The 14,503-nt window shown below is 37.7% G+C and overlaps 2 protein-coding genes and 1 pseudogene across 4 annotated transcripts; 2 read left to right on the top strand and 1 right to left on the bottom strand.

The window, feature by feature from the left end:
- The first annotated feature begins 475 nt into the window (after positions 1 to 475).
- Positions 476 to 3,690, top strand: LOC122275624 (probable acetyltransferase TAP2). 3 transcript variants are annotated; one of them, XM_043084759.1, is made up of 8 exons: positions 476 to 632; positions 815 to 900; positions 1,034 to 1,094; positions 1,544 to 1,727; positions 2,299 to 2,398; positions 2,536 to 2,636; positions 2,936 to 3,029; positions 3,442 to 3,690. In XM_043084759.1, the coding sequence occupies exons 1-8, from the start codon at positions 598 to 600 to the stop codon at positions 3,519 to 3,521; spliced, it is 741 nt and encodes a 246-aa protein (XP_042940693.1). In that variant the 5' UTR covers positions 476 to 597; the 3' UTR covers positions 3,522 to 3,690. The 3 variants fall into 3 exon arrangements, with proteins under 3 accessions (XP_042940693.1, XP_042940695.1, XP_042940694.1); XM_043084760.1 differs by having other exon boundaries at positions 519 to 632; positions 860 to 900; XM_043084761.1 differs by lacking the exon at positions 2,936 to 3,029.
- Positions 3,691 to 5,824: 2,134 nt separating this feature from the next.
- LOC122275623 lies at positions 5,825 to 11,786 on the top strand (annotated as a pseudogene).
- Positions 11,787 to 12,298: 512 nt separating this feature from the next.
- LOC122275622 (protein RETICULATA-RELATED 3, chloroplastic-like) lies at positions 12,299 to 14,111 on the bottom strand. Its single transcript, XM_043084758.1, has 2 exons — positions 13,725 to 14,111; positions 12,299 to 13,620 (listed from the first exon to the last, which is right to left on the bottom strand). The coding sequence occupies exon 2, from the start codon at positions 13,599 to 13,601 to the stop codon at positions 12,486 to 12,488; it is 1,116 nt and encodes a 371-aa protein (XP_042940692.1). The 5' UTR covers positions 13,602 to 13,620; positions 13,725 to 14,111; the 3' UTR covers positions 12,299 to 12,485.
- Between the last annotated feature and the right edge of the window lie 392 nt (positions 14,112 to 14,503).

Raw genomic sequence — 14,503 nt, 5'->3', positions numbered from 1 at the left:
CTCGTGGAACAGCCTTCAAGCAGTTGAATGAAACTTGCAACTCCGATTTTGAGTTTTTCGCCACCTCACGAGCCTGTCACTGTACTGGGATCTGCCTCGAAACACTCACATGTATATTTTGTTTTCTGGATTCTTTCCATTTTCATGTTTTCTTATAGTTTTTATTAAGCATATGTTTGACTGTTTGAAAAATTGTGAAAAATGCTAAATAGTCGAAAATCTAACTTTTTATATTCGATTCCATGTCATTTTGGTTTCCAAGATTTTAAAGAGTCTATGAGCTAAAAAGTTATATTCACAGTATACGGACGTTTAGAGCAATGTCGTTGAAGTTAATGGAAAAATATAAAAAAATTATTAAAATAATAAAATTATGTTACATAGTCATTTTATATATATATATATAATATAAAGATAAAAGATTTATAAAATCCATCGGTTCAAATGGTTCGGTAGACCATCGGTCTCTTTGGGAGGTGGCGGCGTTAAGAGTGTGCGGTATTTATACACTGTAATCATATCGTATATATCCACCCCTTCGCTACACAGTCCACACTGTAACAAGTATAGCAACAAAGACAGCTTGGCCACCGGAAAATGCTAACCCGCAACGCAGCTCCTCCCTCCTCTCCGTACGTACCACAGCTCTTGCAATTTTTTCTATCCTTTTCATATTCAAAGTTTCGTTTATTCGGTTGGAATCTGAAATCCGAGATAATCTTTTCTGGGTTTCTTGTACAGTGACTTTTAAATGTATGGTTAGGGTTTCGGAGAAATTAAAATAAGAAATTTCCTCTCCATATGTATTTGTCAGGTGCCCACTTGTTTCATTTGATTTCCATTGTCAAATGTCTGATAGGTTATTGTTTCCTCACAACCTAAACTATGGCCTTGACCGAGGTAATGTACACTTTGCCCCCGTTTTTGCAACTTTCTTGTAGAAGATAGATGGGCTGTTGTGTAACTTTCTCTGTCTATGTATATACATATGTATGTGTTTTCTTTTTGGTTAAATATGTTTAAGTCCTTTCAGGACGAAGGAAGCATGAGAGTTTACGACTCAGGGCTGGCTTTTGGGAGTCCATTAAATCTGGGTAATGCACTTATTTATGGAGATATATACTCGTTTAGCATATATGAATCTTGTTTTGTCATTTGCCTAGTACAAAAAACTAGTACTCTAGGGAACTTACTTTTTATTCGGGTGATCAATTAACTGGCCGGATTGCTTCCTCCTGTACACAAAAACTTTTTTCTTTTATGTTATAAGAAGGAAAGATTTTCGAACAGGTAGTAAAATTGTCGTCTTTCAGATTGTTTCGTGCCCTTGACTAGCTTATAAATTGTAATAGGTGGATACACCACACTTTCTCCTACAATGATATTAAACGGCCACATAGACTTCTTAGCTTGGAATTTATGAAGGTTTTTGTCAAAATTCTTGACGTTACGCATAGAGGCACTTGTTGTTAGACTTGATTATGCTTACTGCCTTGTTACTTTAATTTCATTTTAAAGGTTCTTCACTTGATTCTTGTATCAGCTTTTTAAAGAACAATACCACACAAGTCATTGAAACGCCCTCTGCACCCCAGGAAGAGGAGGAACCTTTGCCTCAAGAGTTTGTTCTTACTGAGAAGACTGAACCGAATGGGGCAGTGGAACAAATAATATTCTCCTCAGGTGGAGATGTTGATGTGTATGATCTTCAAGCCCTATGCGATAAGGTAATATAGACCATCGTTGATAGCTTTTCTCCACACCCATATCTTGTTAACTCTGTTGCATATTAACATGGAAGAACTAGAAGCCATATGCCTGTGGGGCTTGTATTTTATGTGTACTTATGCATTTGTAGGCATGTATGTACCTATTGGTGGTGTTGAGTGATTTTGTGACATATTCCATGGATCAGGGCTGATATACTCAGTCCTCTGTGAAATATATACCAAGGCTTGGGATTTTTGTTTGCGTTGTTTTTATATTGTAACTTGGCTGATTGATCTTTACGGAAGGCTATTTATTTAATATGTTTATGAATATTTGTGGGCTAGACACCCAACTATTGCTTTGAATTACAGAACTTTTAGATATTGGTTATGCATTGATGTTCCTTTCATCCAGTAATTGATTTATATATACTTATAAAATATGATTATACGCATCAAAAGGAAAAACAAATGTGTGAAAATGTGTATACTTTTTCTCGACTTTGAAGAATTGATGGTCATTAGTTCTGTTAAAATCTTTTAGTGATAGTCAAACCATAAAACCCCAATTTATCATGCCTTTTAATAGGTGGGCTGGCCTCGGAGACCACTGTCAAAATTAGCTGCAGCTTTGAAAAACAGCTACATGGTAGCCACACTGCATTCTATTAAGAAATCACCTGGATCAGGTAAATAGTAAAATTGGCATTGTTGCATTATCCTCCTATTTCATATGGTTGGCCATGTTAAGCTTTGTTCACGCTTATTACTACATCTAAAACTACTTGATGAACATCTTAGTGTACTTGGAGAAGTTATTTGACAGAAGGGAGTGACCAAAAGAAGCTAATTGGCATGGCTCGTGCCACATCAGATCATGCCTTCAACGCTACAATTTGGGATGTCCTCGTTGATCCAAGCTACCAGGTATCTTTTTTGTCACAAGACTGTGAATAATGGTAATATTTAATTGAGGAAAAATGTCTCCTCTGTTGATATGAAACTGGGAATTCAGGTTTGATAGAATAACTGCAATTCAAATCACAACTACTCTAATGTTTTGAATCCCAGCAAAGTATTATTCTGGTGTTTCAGTTTTGTTTCTGATTCATTGATGACAAATTAAGGGCATTCTTGGAGTTGGGACCCATGTCTTCATGCACCCAAGCATCATTTGAGTGTAATAATCAGAAAAAATATTGGTCTAATAGTGTTTTATCATTCAGGGACAAGGTCTTGGTAAGGCCCTTGTTGAAATGCTAATAAGAGCTCTTCTGCAGAGGGATATTGGAAATATAACACTCTTTGCCGATAGTCAAGGTATTAGAAGCTTTACAGATTCATGTTTGTGTTCGTTCATTGTGGTAGAATTGTAAATGTATAGATCGATTAGCCTGTCTGCCAGTGCTAGCCATCTGTCATTGGGCATTGGCCTTAGCCCTTAAATGGTGTCTCTCTCTCTCTTTTCTTCCTATTTTTTCTCCAATAAATTAGAGATTATGAAGTCCTGTCTCTGGCATATGTGAAACATGTATTTCCTGCTTCCAATTCCTCCCTGATATCATCCTACCCTTTTGGTGTTGGTCCTTTTCTAACATTTGCAACTATGTTTTAACTTGGAGCATCTCAGTTACTGTTCCGTTTGTCTTATGTGGTATTTTTTTTTTTGGATAAGTTGTCTTGTGTGGTATTTAAAGCTTGTAGTCTTACTTCTCTTCAATTGTCATTCCAGTTGTGGAGTTCTATCAGAATTTAGGTTTTGAACCTGATCCAGAGGGCATCAAAGGTATGTTTTGGTACCCGAAGTATTAATTAACTTTAAAAAAAGTCGTTTTTTCTTTTCACCTTACATTGAACTATGTTTTGAGTTTGAATGGGTAATGGGACATCAGCATTGATCGGTATGAAAGACTGATAATTACCCCCATTTGTAGTATGTACATGCGACATTGATACCTATTGATTATTGTTATGAGAGTAATCTCCTCTGGAATACTTATAAAAGAAAAATAGAGTAGTGCCACAAGTACACACAACATTATACATATTGAGTGGCAGCCACATTTCATCAGGTTTATCTTCTTCTGCTTTTTTTAAAAAAAATTCCAATTTCAAATTTCAAAATCTTCATCATTTCAGTATACGTATGGTTATGTGCCTAAAATTGTAAATATAGGTAGCATTTTCCTAAAAGATAATCTCCGCCTCTGGAATCTAGGAAAGAGCAGACTAAATTTTGGCCATAAATAATTTAAAGATGTAGGTCCTAATTCGTGTTAAGACTTGGATATGCAACTGCTCAATTACAAATTTCCTTAGAAGAGGAAACCACCTCAATTTCCCGTCTGAAAGTTCTGAGATGACTTGCCAAAAAAAATAAATAAATAAAACAGATGAATTTGGTTTAAACTAGCAATAATACAATTGCGAAACGACTTGTATATCTAGCCAGTCAGAGTGACAGCAGAGAGCAAGTGTTCGAACAAAGAAAGAAAGTGCAGTATATGTGAATTCCATTAATATACAAATCGAGTCACGCAGTCCAGAAAAGCTTAAAACGAACAATTTCAGTGGACAAAACTCGCATGTCTTTAGTTTCCTGTTTCCAGGATGGTGCCCTGTCTGTCCTCACTGCATATTAGTATTGGTAAGTAGAAATTGTAAAAGCTGAGTCCTAACTCTTCCGTAGGCAGAAATATGTAATTGGATAATACCAGTCTTACCGAGAAAATCCAACGCGGGTTGGTTTTTTATTATTTATTTTTATTTAATAATTAAGAGTATTTTTTTAATGAGTTTGTAATTTATTTATTTTATAATGTTGAAGGGGATTTAAAAAATGTTTGAAAAAAAAAATTACAAGCCCAATTCAGGATGACTAGTGTGATTTATCCAACCGAATCACCTTTTTCTGTTTTTATTTTTATTTTTATTTAAATAGAAAAAAAGGAATCTGAAACCCGGGGTTTGGAATTGGAAATAATTATGTTTGAAGGAATGGATGGATGGGTTGTTTGAGAGAAAATCGTACAATTTATTTATTTTTAAATCAGACAACTTTCACCAAGTAGAAAACAGGAATGCACAATTCCGGAAGGAGATGGCAATAACTTTGCAGGAAATATGCACCTTTTATATTTCAAAATAAATGGTAAATAAAAAAGATTGCATCACAAGTCACTACGAGATGAATTCAACCAGATTGGTATCCAGTTCGCTTCCTTTTTTTTCAATAACACAACATATTTCATTCATACGCGTACAAAGACATGCAATTTACATAAGAGGCATCTAATAAAACTCTAGAAAAAATAGAGAAATGATATTTATAATATTAAAATACGTAAGTTCGACGTATTCATTTCAGAAAAAGTGACTAAACCTAGATTTTCATGAAAAAATTATATTTTAATAGTGGATTTTACCTTTATTTTATTTTATTTTTGTCAAATAGAGTGTGTGGAGTTTGTATACCATAGGCTTGTATCAAGAATAACACTAAAGGCATTGATGTCATCACTATATTGTATCTTCCACTAACCTAGCACGTCTTACAAGCAAGTGAGCTGCCTCATTATCTTGGCTTCCAACATGGATCACTTCATAATCCTCAAACTGGTGAAGGAGGAGCCGAATTTCTACAATCAAAGGCCCCTACCTTGAGAAATTAGGTCATCTTTATCCAATAGCTTCAATAACAATCAATAAATTCTTTTCCAAAATCAGTCCAAAGATACCTAAATTTAAGATTATCTTTGAGCTACTTAATGCAGCCAGAGCTTCAATATAGTCCACTTCAAGCATACCGGTTTCCTTTATGCACAAAGCCAGTAGTAGAACTTCACATTTATTAATTTGTTTCATTTAGGCTACGTTTAGTTATTGATGTGATTTTAGATGATTTGTGAATAATAATGAAAAAGTAATAGATGGTAGTAAAAAACTAGTGAATAGTTTGTGACTAACTAAATATAGCTTTAATATTTGTAAATATAAAATTATGATTGATTATTAAACATTATAATTCGTATAAAATTTGATTCAAAACGTTTAAATTTAAGTTGAATTTTTTAAGAAAACTCTGAGAGCTGTTTTTATTTATTTATTTATTTTTATAATTTGTTAACCAAACATGACCTTATCAGTTCTTGTTAATTTATATGCATCGATAATGATGGTAGTAATATGGAGTCCCTGTCCTATTCCTATTTCCGAGTGAAGAAACAAGGTGCTATTGAGTTGACGACGTCCTGTTTGTAACTTAAATTGTTGGTTAAATTATGTACTTTATTATTTGTGCCAATTTAAATTCATCAAAGGATTAGGATATATTCATAAATACCAAGGTGTCGGTAATTTGTGAGTACTTCTTTTATGACATTGTGAGTATTTCCGTTGAATTCTGCATAGAAAGATCATATATTTCTTTGTGGAATATCTTCGACGGCGTAAAATCTTATTCTGCAGTAATATATCTACATATATTTACACGATATCCATGATTCTCGGTTGCCTCTAAGCTGGTTAGTTGTTTTGTCATGTTTCGCTTATCAAACCTGCCCCCTTTGTTTGAAGGTGTAGGTAATTTGGAGCCTCAGCATCATGCAAATCCTATAATGTTGCTGTTTTGGTAGTAACTCTGTCAACGATTCCCCCCATTTTGGAAATCTACTAGATATCCTTCCGTAGCCAATGCTGCTGTTCAAGTTAGACATCCAATAAGGACTGCGGGGGTTCAAATTGCTGCACCCAGATGGGCTTCCGAGTTCATTCTTACTAAAAGAGAAAAAAAAAAAAAAAAATAGAGTTTTTGCTCTTTCCTGAATTGTATTTTCAGTAGCCGCATGCGTGAGGAGCATTGTTCGGTGGTGACTTGGGCTTAGTCGTCTCATAAAAATATCACTGCGTTCAAATAATATCCGAGGATACATTGTGGGCCACTTAAGATTATGGGCGATTCTTTCGTGATATTTTTATGAACGAAAATGCGGTTGAGAGTTAAGCAAGTGCTCTTGTTTTCACTGTTCTCTTCCATATTGTTCTTTGGTCATGCTACAGCAGAGGTCGAATACGAGATCTTAGGAAAGATAAGAGCCGCTTCACACAAAAATGTCGGAAGGAATATTATAGATGGTACTGGTACAGAGAGTTACTTCAGTTTTGAGTATACTAATAATGTACTGGGGGCGAGGAAGAGTGGAAGCAGCAAAGTTTCGGTGTCAACAGCTGCATTATTTACATTGGCAATGGCAGCTGCCACAGGTTTAGGTGCAATCCCATTCTTCTGAACTCGATCCACAGTGGGCTGGGTTATGCAATGGAATGGCTGCTGGTGTCATGTTGGCTGCTAGTTTCGATCTGATAGAGGAGGGGCAGCAAGTGCAAGATGCTGGAAATTGGGTAGTGATTGGGATTTTAGCTGCTGGAATATTCGTTTGGCTCTGTAAAAAGGTAACGTCTTTACTCTTCCATTTCTCTCATCAGTATTTGTTGCCCTTTTACGTTAAAGATTTATGTTGCGTTGTGTGTATAAACTCGTGTTACTTTTATCCAGTACCACTTCGAATCTAAGTAAATATGCTGGATTAGTTTTCTTAATGAGGGCAAGTTTATGCAAGTAACAAGAAGCCAAACTTTGTTAGTATCAGATATGTCATGCAAAGAATCCGAATAGAGATATATCTAAATTGTGTCGATTTTTCCCAAGAGAGACGCATCTTTAATTTATTTATATATTCGGTACAATCTAAACATGTATTTTGGGGCACCCTAAAAAGTAATTCATAGGGTTTCCAAATATTTTATTTATGACCCAATCCAACTCGACTAATTGATTATTTCTCTAAGCAAACAAACTAACGGTTTTTTTGTGATACATATGCTTGTGTCTGTCTAAGTTGTGGTTTCTCCCTTTAACATATAGGGAGTTGTAAGAAAATATTATGCCTAACATCACCTTTCAGCTAAAGTCATTCTTGTTATTGGAATAATGACACCTCATTCATTTGGAGAGGGCTCTGGTGTTGGTGTTTCATTTGCTGTCTCAAAGGGGTTATCTCAAGGTATTTTGGTAACTTTGGCTATTGCCGTGCACAACATACCTGAGGGATTAGCTGAGTATGTTGCTTTCATCAAGAGGTGTTTCTCCGCAGAATGCCATGTTATGGAGTGTAATTACGTATCATATGATTATGTTTTTGAATATATCCATTTTGTGAAGGAAAAAAGCATTCTGAGATAAAATTGGTCATACACTACTCTTCACATGAAGAAAAATACAAGATAAATGATAGGTGCCAGAAGGAAAAAAAATGAAAATTTTTCCAGCATTCTGGCTGTATGCAGTGCTTTTTACAGGATCCCTTACAGTTTGTTGTGTAAGATTAGTGTGTTTATATGGATAAAGAGTAGAATCTCTATGTTCACGAAAGATCTTGAGCATCTTAATGTTTCCACATGATGTTTGATTTGGTGAAGGTGGAGGGGTTTAGATTTTCTACTTAACGAGTCTAACCTAAACCCCATATGAGCGATTAATTGGTTTCTATTTGTCTAAGAGCTCAGTCATTTGATTTGTTTTGAAAATAGAAATCTGTCTGCTTGGCAGCTGAGTTGATGCTAGTAAATGAGCTGAACCTGAGGACCAGTCCATTTATAATATTGGAGCTTGTGAGTGGGATCTGACAATGCTTAAGATGTTTGAAGCAGACAGGATTTAAAGTTCTTCCAAATAGTTATCTTGTGCAAACCGAAATTATGTCCTACATTGGGCCAGGGCTGATCTTTTATTCTTGATAGACTGATTCTTTGCCATTTATGAGGCTATGAGACATTTGATCTTCATTTTGGTTAGAAAAGCAGGAGACTTTAATAGGTTTGTCTTGTTTCAGTTGATGCTCAACTAAAGTAGATGAATTTGGTTTTGTTTCGAGTGGTTTAAAAACATGAGTCAGTCAAACATATATATTAAATTCAAATGGCATTTCGTCCTACTATGATGGATAGAGGTTGAGGGTGTGGTTCAAGATTCATTAGGTGCATGTGTAACTTTTCAATGAATTAATAATTAAATATAAGTTTCAGTTTGGATATCTGTTAACTCAATGCATTTTGGTATTTTTTGCAGCCTATTGTAGCAGTGCCTTCATTCATATGTGCTGATGCATTTATTAAGTTATTGCCTTTATGTACGGGTTTGCTGCTGGATGTATGATTTGGATGGTTGTTGCAGAGGTTCTACCTGATGCATTTAAGGTAATGTTCCTCACTAAACTACTACCTATTTGGTTGGATCATTGAAAGTTGAAACTTCAGTACTCATTTTCAACAATAGGCTTTCAGAAACGTGGTTTAGTTTTTGTGTTAGCCAATACATTTTTGTTACCGAACCAAGAAAACATATTTTCACTTTTCTTTAACTCGTGTATCACTAGAAGGTTGGCCAAGAAACCGCTTTGATATCTTTATAAAAATCTATATTCTATAAATTAATAATTAGTAGTTTTCTACAGCAAGCCTTTTTACCTCGAGTGTAACGAAAAGATATCAACAAGATTAAACCCACGGAGAGAGATGCTATGCACTTTGAAGCCACATCGCCTGATGTAAAAATACAGTTAGAAAAAGCAACATCTCCAGCATTGGTTTTAGCTGTCAGCAACAATAACTTGATGAGTTTCATTCCTGCGTCTTTTCTTGCATTATCTATGATTCAATTTTCACTGGCCTTTTGGTACTTCTTAGTTATGTATCAGAGCCGTGCCTATCATACTGCTACTATCACTATACGTTGTCTCCCAACTTTTCTGGCATTTGGCAACAATGATTATTAACATATTATCTCCGTTGTCCATAGACTTTCATATGCTTTTGTAGTCAAATCATTTTTCATTTGAGATATTGGCTTAGTTAGTTGAGGTTCTTAAGCATTTGTAGTTGCCTTCTAATTAAGTTTATACAATTTGTTAGGGACTTTGAAATTTGGACTGAATCGGAATTTTGGATCCATGCTTGTATCCTCTGCTATGCTTCCCTTCTTGCCTGCCTTAATAAAATATAAGTTTAAGAGCAAATTAAGAGAAAAACTAGTTAAATAGCTTTGGAACATGTGCGTGTGTGTTGCATTTTGCTTGTAGTTTCCAATGTACTGAAAGATAATTGTAGTTTCTTCTGCCTTTTTTGGTTCGAGTAAGCATCTTCATCCCAGGTTGCATCAGCAGCTACACTTTCTGTAGCATTTATGGAAGCTCTTAGCACTTTGTTTCAGGGTTTCAGCCATGACTACAAGTGAGTTTATTCTGTAATTATCTGTGTTGAAGAGAAGATACGCCTAGAATTTACATCTTTTTGTGAAAAAACTGATAGACAATTATTATGCACTGCATCATCTTAATCATTGCATTACTTGAAGACAGTACAGCAGCAAGAAAATAAATTAGAAGATAACTAACAACACTACAAGCTGGCACCAAGTCTTGAAGCTTATCAATTATCTGTAAACTGCTTGTTCTACAAGCCTGCACTACATTTTAATTTGTACGATTCATTTGTTCTCTGTTTCATGCACTGACGTGGTTCTCTGTCATCTTATATGATATCATTTGTCCTCTTATATATGATATCATTAAGTAGTTTCTTCGTCAAAAGGCTTTTGGGGGCTTTATCATACAGTTTAGAGTTCGGTTCCGCCGCATGTGAATTCTGATTAACACATAGATGAGTTTGGCATAAGATGACAAACTTTGTAGTGAACATTATATAATTGCATTTTATCCATCTGAATCCTAAGTCTTATGGCTCAGGTGAAGCCATGTGATGTTCTTAATACAACTGAAACTGGTTTTTGCTTGGCACAATAGATATATAATATCTGATCCTGCGATTGAATGAAAACATTCCTTAAACCAGTTGTGGTTGCATTTACCATTTTCTTTTGGCTTGATGTAATTTCTGTGCTTCAGCTCAGAGGATGCTTCTGGCTTCTTTGTTTCTCTACTTTTTGGTCTCGGGCCGTTGCTTGGTGGAATCACTCTTGTTGTGTTTGCTCTTGCTTTCCATCTTTAGCATGCTCTTCTAATAGGTGTAGCTTCTGGCATTGCCTTAGTCCTTGCTGCCTGGCGACCACTGCAGCTTCTCGTCTTCAAAAATGGGATTTATGTCTCTTATATTACTGCTGGCAACAGGAACTGCATTTGTCCATGTTGCAAGCTCTTGTGCATTGGAGATTGCAGGTCAAGAAGAGCGTCTGCAAATAAGTTGCCTACACTAACAGTTTTTCCATTGAGTATTCACACCCTTCAATCCTTCATGTCATGTGGAGCAGTGGCCCTTCATGCATTTGCTGAGGGTCTTGCACTTGGAGTGGCTGCACCAAAAGCTCCTGGACTTGGTTGGTACATTGTCCTTCCTGTTTCTCTACATGGGTTCCCTCGGGGTGCAGCTGTGGCTAGCTGCATATTTGGGGCTACTGATAGCTGGCATGGGTCCCTTGCAGCTACTGCCATGATCGGATTTACTGCTCCAATATCTGCAGTTGGAGCAATACTTGCAGGAATTGACTACACGGGTCTGGACCATGTGATGGGGTTTGCTTGTGTGGTGGTGGCGGGGGGGGGGGGGGGGGGGTGGGGGGAGGATATTAATCCCAAGCTTTGGTGAATGATCAAGAGAGCAGTAAGCTTGGACATACGGAAGAGCAGTTGTGGGCTTGCAATTGGACTGGTGTTTGCTAATTTGTGATTAACGTTCACCAAGTTAGTTTGCTTGCACACACCTTACTGCAATTCTGCACCAGAGGCTGTCAGATGCATAATTTACTGGTGCATGCACCTGCATTCGATTATATGGTTAGCATGTTCATCTTCCAACACGTATGTAGTTAGCACAGTCATCTTCCAACACGTAAACTTGGGTGCCCGTGCTAGGCAAAACTTACCCATAAGAATCTTATAAGAGATTCAGTGCAAAAGGGTTGTCATCAAGGAATTTTTCCACAGAAATATGCGAGGAGGTAGAGGTTTCCTGTAAAGACAGATAGTATCTTTATTTTATATATATATATTTTTTATTCTGTTACCATTCCCTTATGGTAATCAAATTGGCTGAACTGCCCGTAGGAAGAGAATTGTGCGTTGACCATTGATTGTCAGGTCGTTTGGACAATTCTGATTTAAACACATCATGTTCAGACAAAAGGACTTCTATGAGAGATGAAGAAAAAGGAATTCTTCGAATAGCTTCGTCGTCCCCCTCTATTTGCCGCTAATCTGATTGGGCAGGTATGAGGTCGAAATGTGTTCACTAGAACATGGTTCGGTTTGGGTTTGGTAGTATAGAATTTTGAATTTTAAGATGAAATATTAAAATATTATATTTTAATATAAGTAACAATCAGCAACGGTCTTGTGCTAGTGTGAAGTATGGAGTATTATGAGTAAAATCTTCATTTTCATCAGTGATCAGAAAATTTGAACAACACCGCCCATTTCTTTAAGAAATGAAACTGACAAATTCCAATGCAACAAGAAATCTAATACGTGAAACATGTACAACACATTGAGTTGGGGCTGCCATTTCCATGAAAAGCAAGCTAGAAATAAGATTGAAGTTCTTATTACTCACTAAATTATTATCATGATCGGGATGGGCCCCAAAGCAAAGCCGAAGTTAGGAACATACGCAAATTGATAGGAAAATTCTAAAAACATGCCTAATTAAAAAAAAAAAAAAAAGCAGAGCCAAAAAGGCTGAAATGAAGATGAACCCAATTGGAATACATCACTTGCAAGTCGACGGATTGCTCTGGATATGCTCGGCCCCATCAATCAACTTCTCCTTCTCTGGGACGGACCCAACCTCTCCTGCAACCGGCTTTGCTTCCCCAACGCTCTGTGACCCCGTCATCCTGGCCAGAATCACAAATGACATACCTCCAAGAACATTGTTTAAGCATCTGAGAACCACCACCGAGGACTTGAACGCCAAAGGAGGCAGCCCCTTAGCCAGCACAAACTCGATCCCATTCAAAGTTTGGTACCTGAAGTTGCTACTAATACCCATGTGAGCGGCCCAAGTGAGTGCATTTAAAAGCGTCGGAGGAGCCTTGTTTGGAGTCTCGAAATTGGGGTCCATCTTCTTCCTTAGACTGATCAACGCGTTTGAGAGGGCAGTCCCCACAAGCCCCGCGGCGAACCCAACCGCAGCAAAGACTACACCTTTGTACACAAACGTCCCAAACCGATTGAAAACGGTATAGGCACCCGGTTCAAACATATGGCTCGTGGGACAACTGGCAAAGATGGAAGGGAGATTAGCGGACGATGCAGACAGGGTTGGTGCCAAAAGATACATAAGAGTGAAGTTCAATATGGATCCGACAACGAGCGTGGAGAAAACAAAGTCAAGCTCGTTGAGACCAAAGTTGGGACGGGATGCCATGTCCCCGAGAACACAAGCGGTGACTCCCACCAATTCCTCCATGAGAACCTTAAAAGGGAACTGGGGATCGGCTGCAACCCTGGATCTCCATCCGTTTAGAAAAAGACCCAGAATCCCAAAACCAGCCCCAGAAGATGATGATGGATCTCCGAAATCATTCCCATCTCCACTGGAGCCTCCATGATCGCCGCCTCCGCCGCCGTGTCCAACCCCATTGTTGCGATCTCCGCCTCCGGCGAAGGGAAGCTCGGATTTCCCACCCAAGATGTAGGGTTTGGAGAGATTCTTGTGGATCGGATGAAGGGAGCAGTTTTGAGATGACGAAGAAGAAAATGGAAAAGAAATAGAAGTAGCACCAAAGCGATGATCATCGGAGACGTTGCGGCAGTATTGGTATTGCCTGGGAATAGAAGAAGCAGAGTAACGAAGCTGAAGCTGCGCCATGCCCACCACCATATTCTCCAAAATTCAAGAACTGAAGAGAAAAGAAAAAGCACTTGAAAAGAAGAAGAACACGCAGCATATACCAGCGGGAGGCACTCTTCTCCTATGGCATAAAGATGGGACAGAGATGGATACCTTTTGTTTTTTGGGCGGCGGGGGTTCAAATACAGAAAAGGGAGTGTTATATCAAAACTAGATCGGACCGATCTATGAATTGCAAAAGAAGATCAAAGTGTCTGGGTAATGGAATGGAATCTGCCTCCCTGCAGCTCGTGGATCGGCTCGGGAAGAACAAAATATATAAAGGTGGTGGTAGGAGTAGGTATACCCTTCATTTCATGTCTTAGAGAGAGAGAGAGAGAGACGCTCTAAATAGGCTTAAACCCTAAATAAAAATACGACGGCGTATAACGTGGGATGAACATGGACGGATATGGAGGAAAAAGAGCCATCCCTCCGTTAGTGGGGATTGACTTGCATAGCTAACATCCCTCCGTTAGTGAGCTGCGCGGCCCAATATCCCTAAACTGCCGTCCCCCAATGACATAAACAGAAGAGGAAATTAGAATAGAAAAGCTTCGGCCGGTCAGCTATAAAATGCATTTTACAGCTTGCTAATAATCACGTGCCACATAGGCACTTCATGATAATTACAAATAGACCCGCATTCACCCAAACCTCTTTATTGACTCTGAATCGATTGAATGTATCCCCATGTTCAAGAAAGCCTATGGAAATTCAAGCAAACAACAACAACAGCAAGAGGACCCACCATGAAGATTATAGTGCTCTTCCTACTTCCGTTAGCATTCCAAATCCTAGACCCATATCAACAATAATGGTGTTCATCTTAGTTTCTTGGACCTATTGTTGGTTCCCTATTCCAATGACCGACTGAGGTCTTGCTTACTTCA

The sequence above is a fragment of the Carya illinoinensis genome, chromosome 9 (genome assembly GCF_018687715.1).
Source record: "Carya illinoinensis cultivar Pawnee chromosome 9, C.illinoinensisPawnee_v1, whole genome shotgun sequence".
Lineage (NCBI taxonomy): Eukaryota > Viridiplantae > Streptophyta > Magnoliopsida > Fagales > Juglandaceae > Carya > Carya illinoinensis.
The sequence above is the reverse complement of the archived record's forward strand: the minus strand, read 5'-3'. Positions and strand labels throughout refer to the sequence as shown.